This window comes from Lucilia cuprina, chromosome 6 (genome assembly GCF_022045245.1).
Source record: "Lucilia cuprina isolate Lc7/37 chromosome 6, ASM2204524v1, whole genome shotgun sequence".
Taxonomy (NCBI): Eukaryota; Metazoa; Arthropoda; class Insecta; order Diptera; family Calliphoridae; genus Lucilia; species Lucilia cuprina.
Window position 1 is genome coordinate 57,140,579 of NC_060954.1, and position 13,773 is coordinate 57,154,351.

Genomic DNA, 13,773 nt, shown 5'->3' on the forward strand with positions numbered 1-13,773 from the left:
ACATTTCCATATAACGCATATCACGTAAATCTTGCATACTAGGTGCCCGTTGATCATTACCAAATATGCGCTCTAACTCATCAGCACATTTCTCTTGGCATTCTTCGTTTTGTGCCAAGAGGAAAATTGTAAAGGCTACTGCTGCTCCCACAGAATCTTGACCGGCTAACATAAATGTACATGCCTCATTGACTATATCTTCTTCGGTGAAATCGGGATTATTATCTGATATATCGATCATATAGTCTAGTAAACATTTCTTTTCCGTTTCATTATTGTTACTCTTTAGCTCACGTCGTTTGATGATCATTTTCCTAGTGAATTCATGCAAACGTTTCTTTTGATTAAGTTCATCGGAGGCCAGTTTAGTCATGTGATAAACACTATCCCATAAGAGCCAAGGTTGTAGGAAACGTTGTGGTATCACCAGTTTGCCTCTGTAGAAAAAGTGAATGGAAGAATTTATAGAAAACAAGTTGGCATTTTATTAAGGAAACGAATTCGTATTAAGTTTTAATACTTACTGCCTAAAAGGTGATTGTTCCATATCGATGTTATTCTTTTTCTTAACCGGCACTCCCAAAACCGCTTCTGTAGAGAAAAAGAACAAAACATATTATTATAGTTTGCTTAGACCTGGTTCACACTAGGAAACTTTTGTTGAGAAACTTTTGATTTTGTGTGTGAGAGAAAGAGATGGTTGATATTTCTTTCTCTCACACACTAAAATCAAAAGTTTCCCAAAAAAGTTTCCTAGTGTGAACCAGGTCTTAGTGCCGGTTCACACAGGGAAATATCAACCATCTCTTTCTCTCACACACAAAATTTAAAGTTTTCCGTAAAAAGTTTCCCTATATGAACCGGTCCTTAACATTTTAACGTTTTAATAAGGAAAAAACTCACCATTTAATATATCCACCACACAATTATTAACATATTTGGCAATATTTATTTCCTGTCCACCCACAACATCCAACGATTCATACAAAGCCTGCGAGGCATCAGCAAAGGTGCCAATAAAACGTTCCAAAATACTTAAATGAAAGGTGGGTTGTATTAAACGTCTATGATTGTGCCATTTATCACCGCTACTCGTAATCAAACCATTTCCCAAGAAATTATGCATCAAACGATAGAAAAACACTTTATTCGTATGTTTTTTCGAAGACAAAATCAATTGTAAATCATCCGGCTGAAGGACGACAAAAAATGGAAATAATAAAACCCAAATGCGTACCAAAGAGCCATAGAGACTGAAAGCATTGGCGGCACGTTTACGCATTACTGAAAGAAATGTGAAATGCAGAAATAGGATTTATTTCAATTTGTATGTAAATTATAGGAAACTGTTCTTGGAACAGTTTCTATAAAAACGGAAAATTTTGTAGATTTAAAAAAAAAAAATAGAAAATTTCATTGATTTTCTTTAAAAAAGATAAAATTTTGATAATTTTCTTTAAAAATGAATTAATTTTAATATTTTTGATAAAAAAGACTAGAATTTTTATTATTTTCTTTAAAAATAGAAGAAAATTTCGATAATTTTCTATAGAAAAGATAAAATTTCTATAAAAACCTTAAAAGGAGTAATATTCGATAACTTTTATTAAAAAGAAATTTTTTTTTGAAAAATATAAAAAATCGGTAATTTTCTTTAAAAAACAAAAAATTTCTATAATTTTCTTAAATAAAGATAAAAATTTATTAAAAAAGAGAAAACTTCGAAAATTTTCTTCAAAAAGGAGTAAATTTTGATATTTTTTTATTAAAAAAATTAAAATTTATATTTTTTAAATGAAGAAAATTTTAATAATTTTCTTTAAAAAAGAGAAAATTTTATTAATCTCCTTATAAAAAAGTAAAAATATTTCACAATTTTTATTAAAAAGGAAAAAATCTTTCAAAAATATAAAAATTTTATAATTTTCTTTAAAAATCAGTAAATTTCGATAATTTTCTTAAAAATATTAAATTCCGATTATTTTCTTTAAAAATAGGGAAAATTTCGATAATCACTTTAAAAAAGTAAAAATATTCGATAATTTTTATTAAAAAGGAAAAAATTTTTTAAAAAATAAAAAAATTCCATAATTTTCTTTAAAAATAGGAAGCATTTCGATAATTTTATTTAAATAAAAAAAAATTTAAAAAGATAATATTTCGAAAATTTTCTTTAAAAAAGAGAAAATATTGATAAATTTCTTAAAGAAACAGAAAATTTTGATTATTTTCTTAACATTGAAAATTTTTTCTACAAAAGAAACAATTTTCTAAAAAAATAAATATTTTTCTTTAAAGAAGAGAATATTTGGAAAATTTTCTTTAAAAAAGAGAATATATTAACAATTTTCTTAAAAATAGAGAAATTTTTTTTTAAGAAAGGAAAAATTTTGATAATTTTCTTAAAATTGAAAATTTTCTTTATAAAAGAAACAATTTTCTAAAAAAAATAAATAATTTTCTTTAGAAAAGCAAAAATTTCGATATTTTTCTTTAAAAAAGAAAATATTTCGAAAATTTCTTTAAAAAAGAGAAAATATTGATAATTTTCTTAAAGAAAGACAAAATTTCGATAATTTTCTTAAAATTGAAAATTTTCTCTACAAAAGAAAAAATTTTCTAAAAAAATAAATAATTTTCTTTAGAAAAGGGAAAATTTCGATAAAAATAGGGAATCAAGAAATTTTTCAATAAAAATGTATTTAAAATTTTTTGAGAAAAATATAGAATTTCAAAAATATTTAATTAAAATCAAAAATTTATCGTTAAAACAAGTAGGAAAGTATAGTCGGGCATGGCCGACCATATAATACCCTACACCATGAGTATATTTTTAAAATTTTTACTTTTTATAAAATTTTTATTTTTTATAAAGAAAGTTTTATGTTGAATATTACCAATAATTCCAAAATATTTAAGCAATTTATTGATAAAAAACTAAAATTTCTAAATTAGGCTTTATATAGGTCAAATATGGACCGATCCTCGGTTAATTTGGGAAAAGGATACATTTCTAAATAACAGCTAGTTTTGTTGCGTTTCATTGCGATACAAATGGTTACAAGTCAATTTTAGACGTTTAAGTCATTTTTTGAAGGGGGGTTTGTATGGGGGCTAGGATCAAATATAGGCCGATCCTTACGAAAATCTGCAGCGTCATTTATACTTATATATATAAAACTTATTTGTGCCAATTTTTAGAGATATAGCAGAATATTTGACGTAATTATACGTGAAATAATGGACCGATTTCAACCATTTTCAATAGGCTTCGTCCTTGTGCCAAAAAACATGCTTGGTCCAAATTTCATCAAATTATCTTGAAAATTGCGGCCTGTACCTTGCGCACAAGGTTTACATGGACAGCCAGCCAGCCAGCCGAACGGACGGACATGTCTTAATCGACTCAAAAAATGATTCTGAATCGATCGGTATACTTTAAGGTGGGTATTGGACCAATATTTTTGTATGTTACAAACATCAGCACAAACGTATAATATCCTCCCCACTATAGTGGTGTGTAGGGTATAACTAGAACAACTTATTACAATGTTTCTGAAGTGTTATAAAATCATCCAATAAATATTCTTCATTATAAAAAAGTAATTAAGACAGTAATACAGATATTATTATAATAAATAATAATAATTATTATAAAAATATTTAATTTTGCATAAGATATTAACAACACAATTTGTTAAATAATAATTTTTTCTTAATAGGTTAATTGATATAAATTATTCGGTTTATTCGTTATTTAAAATTTGGAGATTTTCATTTATTTTAAAAGTCAAAAATTGACCGATTAACCAATCGACAATTAATCGTTTGAATACCCTAATAATGACCTTTTCCGAATTTTTTTAAACGTTCATATTTCATTGATAAATATAGCATTCGAGATTAAATAAAGCTTAAAAATAGCTTTCAGGTGGAGGGTATTTAAAATTCGGCATAAAAAAAAAAATTGTTTAATAAAAAAATGTCAGGGAAAATAAGAAGCAATGATTTCGGATTGTTAATCGAATGTTCTACGCAGTGCAGCCCTACACAGCTATTTCGAAAATATGTCGAAAATAAAGTACTTGTATATGAGAATACAGAAGCATAATTATTGCAGACGGTTAGTATTGTCATTGAAAAGTATGTTGTTGAATAAATACAATGAAATACAGTAAATACAATGTGTAAGATTAAAAAAAGATTTCTTAAAGATATTTTTTTATTTTTGCAGAACTATTGCAACATAATACGACTTCAGGTCCTTTTAGAAAATTGGGCCGTTTATTTGGCAGTTGCTTACGACAAAACACAAACTCATCAACGATTAGACTGGTTTTGGATCAATTAGGAGGCTATTTGCCGATTGGAGCACTTGGTCCGTCTAGTATATCGCAGCTTATTTCAAAAATATATGAGTTAGGTCCGACGCCTTTAATCGACATTTACTACGATTTTAGTTATGGAAAGCGACCACAACGTTTTACTGATAATAAGTGGTCCCAGTACAACATCGCCCATTCTAGAAGTAAGTAAAAATTTATTTGTTTTTATTAATATTGTGTAGCTATATTTAAGTGGTTGTCATATAAATGCAGAAATTGTCAAAACCTTTTAACTTCCTTTAAAAAAATTAAGAAATAATGTGAGAAAAATATAAAATAATGAGGTGTGCTCACCACAAAAGTATACAGTATCACGGCAAAAAAATTATATTTGTTTGTTTCGCACGATACAATTTTAACTGGTTTTGTTCTTATTTTTCGAGTTTCTTTTCAATTTTCTTTTTGGGAGGTAAGTAAATTATTGGTAAATTGTTTTTAAAAAATTTATAAAATGAAAAATAATACAAAATAATATGTATATACAGGCAAATCCCGAATAGCGAATCTTACTTTAATGAAAAACCAACCTATAAGAAATTTTATACTCGATATAACGAGTAAAAAGATATACCTTTATATTGATATTGTTAATGTCAAAAACTTTATTAAGCAATTATAATATAATGTAAAAGTCAAAGAAGTACTGATTTTCGTTATATTGTATATCAGACCTATCAAACAAAATGCCATACACTATAATCTAAAAAGCTTAAATCCGGTAGATGTGAATTTAATGAAAACTTTAATACAGTGAATTAATTCAATTTTACAGCAAAATAAATTATTTTAAGGAGGACGAATATATCTTTACATCACACAATTATTGCATGGTTTTTGAAATTATCAGCATCATGATTTCATCTTTTAGATTGTATTTGAATTACATTAAGGAAATGGCAGTAATTTACGTGATTAGAAAACAAAAATCCATCAGCTAATTTTTCAACCGTCTAGATGTTGAAAATGGCAAAATGTGTGCGTTGTGCTTAGTTATTTGAAATAAAATTTTAAGTAATAGTTTCATACATTAATTTAAATGTTTTTTTGTCAATTAAATAAAAATATTTACTAGAAAAATTATTCTGATATAAAAAATTTCGATTTAACGAAAAGGCCTGACATTAGATCATTCGTTATACAGGGTTTTGCCTCTATGTATATTAATAAAACTAAAGATTTATATACGAATTTTGTTATTATACAGCCAACGAAAATTTTAATCGAGATTATAGATTTGTTCGTTAATTTTTTGTATTTCAGTAAATAGTTAATATGAAGAAATTTCTTCATATTTACTACTGTTTTAGTAAATACTAAATCCTAGTGGGCATTTCTTTCACTATCTGAGACAATCTTTACATAAATTATAAACTGTATTTTTAAACAATTTCTTTAAATTTTGTAATTTTTTTTACAGTTTATAGGTTATATAAAGTTGTCATTGATAATAAGAAAATTGATAATAAAGAATAATAAAAGAAATGCAAAACAGAAGGAACAACAACAACGGTAAACGAAATAAAAAACAAAATACACAAGGCAATTAAACCAGCAGACATCTAACTGCCGGTTCACACTAGGAAACTTTTTTTGGGAAACTTTTGATTTTGCATGAGAGAGAAAGAGAGGAATATCATTCATCTCTCTCACTGTACGAAGTTTCCCGTACTCGGAAACTTTTTTGTTTTGTTATTCTTCTCATTCGTACAACAACAAATCAATGCAATTAATTACGTAGTTCCTGAAATAAAAGTTTCTATGTGTGGACATTTAAGAAACTTCAACAGAGAATTAGAAAAAGTTTCTCTGCGAAAGTTTCCTAGTGTGGACCGGCACTAAACATACAAAACAAAATACACAGAAAAACAAAAACAAAAAAAAAAAACAACGCAATAAAACCCACCTACATCCAAATATACGAACAATTCACTAAAAAAACAAAATACATATCTTAATAAAGCCAACAGCATCCAACAAACAAAACCAAATACAGAGCATAATAAAACCTAATAAATCTACACATACATGTACATCTTTTTCAAATTCACGGTGTTGTTGCTTATTTATCAAAACATGATAAAATATTTATTTTGATCGGTATACTTTAAGGTGGGTATTGGACCAATATTTTTGTATGTTACAAACATCAGCACAAATTTATAATACCCTCCCCACTATAGTGGTGTAGGGTATAACTAGAGAATTTCCAAAATATTTCGTAACATATTTTTGGAAAATTTTCACTTACAATCTTTTTCTTTGATTAACAAACAATTGCCCAATATGGGTACAGGGGCAGGTCCTGAAAGTTTCAATGACAAAAATACTGTTTTCAAATAACCCCAGAAGGTATAAATAACAAATACTCCCAGTGAGAGAGTAAAAAAACTCCACAGTTCTGATTGAGAGGCATTGTCAATCTGTAAAGAAATGGGAAAATAGAAAAAAAAATATTAAAATTTTAATTGAAATGCTAATTTTATGAAATAGTTGATTATTATTTTAAAAAATTAACTAAAAGTTTAATTTAAAATATGAATTTTTTAAAACTATGAAATAATTTGACAGTTTTTATAAACCCAACGAACAGTTTATGTGAAAAATTTTTTCAACTATGTTCCTTAAATGTTTTCTTTAGGTTTATAGAAACTGTTAGTTATTTTTCTTGTATTTCATATGAAAAAGGTGTTAATAATAGTTTTTTATTTACCTAATAGTGTGAAGAAAAATATTTACTTTTATTTATTGTTTCCTATTTATTTGTTAAATAATAAACAATAAATTTTTAATAAAAAAATTACTTAATTACAATATTTGTATTTATTTACCTATACATTGACATATATTTATAATAATTCTTAAATATATATGACATTTATATGTCAACTTTTATGACCTTGAAACTCTTGTATGTATTTCTTAAAATTTTTTTTTGACAAATTTACGACAAATTTTAACAATTTGTCAAATAGAAAGGAAGAATATGTATATAAATAAAATAATTAATTATTTTTGCACATGTCTTAGCTATTATTATTATTGTCAAAAATTAAGTCATTTCCCTGTTATGTTATTGTTACAATTGTATTTCATTTAACTCTTCACTCACTCACATTCATCTTCATTATAGTTAAATGTCAAATTAAAAAGAAGAAGAACAATAACAAAACGTACATATGTAGGTGATTGCTTTTAAATCATTAACAAACCTTTATTTTAAATAAAAAACCATTTAAAGATGTCACGTATTTGTTAAATATTTACTTTAAAACTATATTACAACAAATAAAACAAAGTTTTGTTTTTATTTATAGTAATACTGAACACAAATTGCGGCATTTTAAATTCATACATTTTAATCTAATTTTTTTAATGAGTTTTTTTCAGAATTCTAAAGTTTGAAATTTGCTTTATAATGGGCAATATTTTTTAATCAAAATTGCAATGAAATTAGTTAATGTTCATTAATTTTAATTTATTTAATTGAATTTATCAAAAAAAAAAATCAAACAAACGATATTTTTTCGAAAAAAGTCGTTGACAACTATTTTGTTTAAAAAGGCGATTTTTTATATTGCAATTAGAACTCTAAATGTTTAATTTAATGTTGAGGTTTTCAATAAATCTTCTTCGACAGACTTTTCACCTCTAATATCCCGTTCACATGATGCAATTATTCGTAATTCATGCTCTCATTCATCATTCAACCCTCAATTACTAGGGTTCTATAAATCGACTTTTTGTCGATAGGCGAAGTTGAATATTTTGTTCCAAAAAAGTCACAGACTATTGTTTGTGAAATAAGTCGACTTTGTAAATAAAAGTCGGAAAGTCGAAAAAAAGTCCAAAAGTGTAAAAAGTCGGAAAAAGTCGAAAAAATTGAAAATAGTCAGAAAAAACCGAAAACTCAAAATTAGTAGAATAAAGTCAAAAATAGTCGAAAATTTAAAAAAAAAGTGGACAAAAAGTCAAAAACTCTAAAATAGTCGAAAAAAACTCGAAAAAAGTAAAATATAGTCAAAAAAGTCGAATAGTCGGAAAAAGTCTTAAAGTCGAAAAATGTCTAAATAAGTCGAAAAGTTGAAAAAGGCGGAAAAAGTCGAAAAGTCAACTCTTTATAAAATACTTAAAGTCGACTTTTTATTAAATGCAAAAAGTCGACTTTTAAATAAATGCAAAAAGTTGACTTTTCGTTTCAACTATAGAACCCGACCAATTACGTAGTGAATTACATGATTAACCATACAAAATTTTTGCTGTGAATCACACAATCTGTACGTAATTCAGTTTGTATTACCTTATGAATTAGGAACGAATTACTGTCATCTCTAATTCATTATCGAGTATTAATCAAAATCAGCTGTTTGTTTTCATTGGTTGGATAAAAAATAAAAAATAAAATTACAAAAAAAAACTTCAAATAAATAGAAAATATATAATTTAATTTGTTAAAATAATGTAAAAAACTTATTTTTGTATCATTCGCAGACATTAATATTCCAAAAATTACAAAATAATGAAAGAAGAAAAAACAACATGGCGATGAATTGTCAAAACGAATTACGAATGTTTCGTAGAAACGGGTTAATTGGCTATTTTGTTCCAAAAAAGTCGATAAATCGAAAAAAGTCGAAAAGTCGAAAATTTTATAAAAGTGGAAAAAAGTCAAAAACTCTAAAATAGTCGGAAAAAAGTCGAAAATAGTCAAATTGTCTATAAAATCGAAAAGTTGGAAAAAGTCGAAAAGTCGACTATTTATAAAATACTTATAGTCCACTTTTAATTAAATGAAAAAAAAAATCGAAAAATCGATTTTTCATAAAGTGCAAAAAGTCGACTTTTAACTAAATGAAAAAAGTCGAAAAGTCGAACCCTAGATTGTATGCGTTTAATTACAAGTGTGTAATTCTATCATTTGAAAATCTATAAAGTACCAAAAGTTCCATTCATGAGATTTTTAGTCAATAAGGTTCCAAAGTGTTTTCGGTATTTCAGAAACGATTAGATAATCATTTTCTATATAATCCAGAAACAGAACTTTATGCATAAAAATGTAAAACAAAATTGTTGTCATTAAAGGGGACTATACTTCCAACAATTCGGAAGAAAAGGAATTGTATTCAAGACATTTAAATTTTATATACGAAGGAACGAAATTCACCAAAAATATTTTTTTACTTTTCAGAGGCGGGACTAATAAATTAATTTTACATGTAATTTATCAAAAAAGCATTAAAAGAGAAAACAAATATACAAGATTTCCAAAATTTTAACAAATAAAAGAGAATGGGTCATCGTCGCATTAAATTTAAAAGAAATTAGCAAAAACAATATATAATTAATGATTTTAATTAACTTCGATTTTAATTAAATTCGACCGGTTTTAAGTGTAATTATCAAAATGCAAACATTCATGGATTTCAAAGGGATACAAAGGGGTAGATATAATACCGTTTGTTGTTATTATAACAATAATTATACACATATTTAATTGCAATAAAACATATATATTTTTTTCAAAATCTTTTACTCCTTTTGTGGAATACAGGTTTTAAAAACTGTACTCGAATACATTTTAGAAGCCCATATATCTTTAAAAACAAGTCAATTTTGTATTGAAATTTACATTATGTATATAAATTGTGTAAAAATTGCGTTTAAAAAATTTTATATTTTGAGGAAATTAAAATTTTAAGACGTAAAATCGTATCTAAAATCGTATTTAGTACTTTTTGTAGACTTTATTTACGATATTAAATGCTTATCAGGGGATCTGAGCTAAACTATTAAAGGAAACTTTTGACACTTTATCGTTCTTTAAATGTTGATTATTAAAGTTTTGAATAAAACTGAATCTAGAAATATTTTGGATCATAATATTGAACATAAAATTACCTATACAGAGTAATAAGAATCTGTAAAAGGGATTTCATTTTTCTACAATATATATAAAATTTAAAGGACCCTTTAGACGATCACACTTTACCTACGTAAAGTCTAATAAAAAAAGTAAAATGAAATTTCAATCGTATGACAAACATGAGTATAAAAGTCGATGAAAACAGCTGATCTGATGCGACTTGCGACGTTTTCAGTACATATTGTATTTAGACGATCCCATCCGTACTCTTCTATACAAAATTTTGACAGATCTAGTAAAATGTGCTCGTTTAAAGGGAGCTATAAAAGGGTACTTCTTGGTACTTTTGTGTGAACTTTTCTATAATATTAAACATCCAAGTACCCGAGTCAATAAGAATCTGGTACTAAATTAACACCAAAGTGTTTAAAATTTTTCAATAACATCCGTTGACAATGGGTTGGTTGATCTATAGTGAGATTACCACGTTTGTTAACGGATGTGTATTAAATTTCGATTTTGAAAACATTGCGTTATCAGGATTTTAATGTTAAAATCTATAAGAAGTGACTTTTTGATACTCCTTCGTACTTTAAATGGTACTTTTGAAATTGAAACTAGAAACTAATACCAAGTTCACATGCAGGAGTTTTTATTCGTCCTCTGAATGACAATAGCCAATTAAACCGTTTCTACGACACATTAGTAATTTGTTTTGACAGTTCATCGCCATGTTGTTTTCTTTTTCATTCATTCATTATTTTGCTATTTTTGGAATATTTGTGTGTGTAGAATACAAAAATACGTTTATTACATCCCAGCAGTTCGACAAAGAGTCAATGCATACGAAAAAAGACAGTAATTTCCACTAATAGTTACCCACCTGGATGATCGTAATTCGTATGTTTTGGGTCATTTGTCACGAATGTACCCTTTGTAATCGAGAATGAAGACAGTCGTCACTTTAGTATCCCCTTTGTAAGCGGGAGCGGAGACAGTCGTCTCTTTACTGTCCTCAAGTAACCTAGAGATTATACTCTTAAAAGTTGTTTTTTTGTTGCACTTCCGAAAGTAGTTATTTTACCCATCTTTTGGAGAAATGATTATTACTTTCTACTAATATGCCACCATCTGGTTGACTGAAATTTATAACTTTTGGGTCAATCGTCACATTATTGTCCCATAGTATTCTGGAGAGTAGACACTTGAAATTTTTTAATTTTAGTTCCATTAATATCTTACCACCTGGCTGACTCCAATTTGTATGGTTTTGGTCTTTCGTCACAAATAAACTATTTGTAATCGAGAATGAAGACAGTCGTCACTTTAGTGTCCCCTTTGTAAGCGAGAGCGGAGGCAATCGTCTCTTTACTGTCTCTTTGTGGGGTGTAGAGTGACGATTGACTTCCTCGTAGGACAAGCCCATGTTAAAATGGTCGGTCACCTGGGTAGTCAGGTGGCTAGGCGCCACCACAAGTGGTAGGTTAAGTGGACAGTTCGGGACTGTCCCGTCGAACTGCTGGGATTATTTCAAAAGTTTAAGTTGTAAATTTTCTGATTATTTACATTTTTTTTGTAATTTCATTTGTTTTATTTGTATCCAACCAATGAAAACAAACAGCTGATTATGATACCCGATAAAAATTTGAGATGACACTTTTTCATTCGTAATTCATAAGATAATTCAAACTGAATTATATACGTACAACTTGTATAATTCACAGGTGAAATTTTGTATGGCGAAGCATGTCATTAAGTACGTAATTTGGAACGATAAATGAGAGCGTGAATTATGAATAATTGTACCGTATGAACGGGATATAAGTGCCAACGATTCTATTTATGTTTGGTACCTTTTACATCTATTGTTTTAATCCTCTGATCTTTACTAATTCACTTCTTTTAGACTTTTTATTTTAAATTTTTGATTAAAACAAACAAAACGCAATTTATTTGTTTAAAAAGAATAGAAAAAGAGACAATGACCTGAAATTACTTGTTTTTGGACAAAAATAACCCGATAATTTGTTACTTTCAAGGTAATATTACTTAAAAACACAAAAATATTAGATGTGAACGCACAGTTTTTTTTTTAATTTTTGTCCTATAGACGAGTCCACATATAGTTTAAGTGATAAATATATATGATTGGTATATATACATATATATATTAATGGATTGTCTTGTGGTAATTTAAGTTTGTATATATTTTTGTTAATCATAAAGTTTTTTTTTGTATTTAAAGCTTCCGCTCCTATTTAATAATATTTTCAATATTTATTTTTGAAATTAACACTTTAACACTAATTAAAATAATGATTACGTTGAGTTTTTTTCTTTAAAATTTTTTTGGTGAATACTTTTTAGTAATAGATTTCTTTATATATTTATTTTTTACAGATTTTTTTTATATACAAAAAATTTACATTTTACAGGGGAGTGTTTTGGGAAATTTTTTATTATATTTTTTTATAAATGTTAATTTATTAATTGCTTTTTTATAATACTTTTATTAATTTTAGCACTTTTTTTAAGTTTTCTTAAAAAAAAACTCACCACTTTTTGTATAAACATTTTTATTTAAAAGTTTTTTTTTCAAATTTTCTTATAATAAAACCGTTAAACAGTTCTTTTAAATCTAAATAATAGTAATATTTTTTATCCGTTCAGTTAACGCCCGTTAATTGTTAAAATCAAAATGTTATCTTCTAAAAGTTAACACTTGTATTTATAAATGTTTAAGATTTCTATATTCGAGTTTTGTACGAAAAAAAGGGTACTCTCTTTTGGGTACTTTGTACTAAATGATTATCATATATTCATTATGATCATTTTAATGTTAGTTGTAGTAGTAGTAAGTGTGTGTTTATTTAGACGTTTGTCAGGGAGCGGTAGCAACAACAACAACAATTCATTAGTTCGTTCGTTTACCGTCTGTTGTACTCGATATGTGTCAATTGATCTATAGATCTTAGTTTGAAATACACGCGTATTTATATGTAAATGTGTGTGTGTGTGTGTTTTAAGGTTCAATTTATGTTATCGAACCGTCCTCGCTTTAGAGGAATATGATTTTACGTGATTTTTTCTTCTTAAAGCTAGAATTGGGTGTAAATTTAAGTGTTGATACTTTGTGTCGATTTATTAGGGTCAACTGAATAAAAATACTAATAAGACAAGACTATAGACTAGACTAAAGACAAGACTATAAACAAGAGTAGAGATTAGACTAAGACTAGACTGTAGTATAGTCTATTCTAGATTATTCTAGATTATACTTTATACTAGACTATGGACTAGACTATGGACCAAATTATAGACTAGACTACAGAGTAGACTATAGACTATATTATAGACTAGACTACAGAGTAGACTAGACTATAGACTAGACTGTACACTATAGGCTAGACTATAGACTAAACTATAGACTAAACTGTAGACTAGACTATAGACTAGACTATAGACTAGACTATAGACTAGACTATAGACTAGACTATAGACTAGACTATAGACTAGACTATAGACTAG

The 13,773-nt window shown here is 26.9% G+C and overlaps 1 protein-coding gene across 1 annotated transcript in view; it reads right to left on the minus strand.

Moving 5' to 3' along the window:
• The window catches only part of LOC111684918 (probable cytochrome P450 4aa1), a 13,845-nt gene extending 908 nt beyond the window's left edge, over positions 1 to 12,937 (minus strand). Inside the window, exons 1-5 of the mRNA XM_046955575.1 lie at positions 12,802 to 12,937; positions 6,634 to 6,805; positions 904 to 1,284; positions 525 to 591; positions 1 to 437 (exon numbers count right to left, since the gene is read on the minus strand). The exon at positions 1 to 437 is cut by the window's left edge and continues 908 nt beyond it. Of these exons, the coding sequence (XP_046811531.1) occupies positions 1 to 437; positions 525 to 591; positions 904 to 1,284; positions 6,634 to 6,805; positions 12,802 to 12,819 (1,075 nt within the window). The 5' untranslated portion in view covers positions 12,820 to 12,937. The remainder of the gene's footprint in view (positions 438 to 524; positions 592 to 903; positions 1,285 to 6,633; positions 6,806 to 12,801) is intronic.
• Between the last annotated feature and the right edge of the window lie 836 nt (positions 12,938 to 13,773).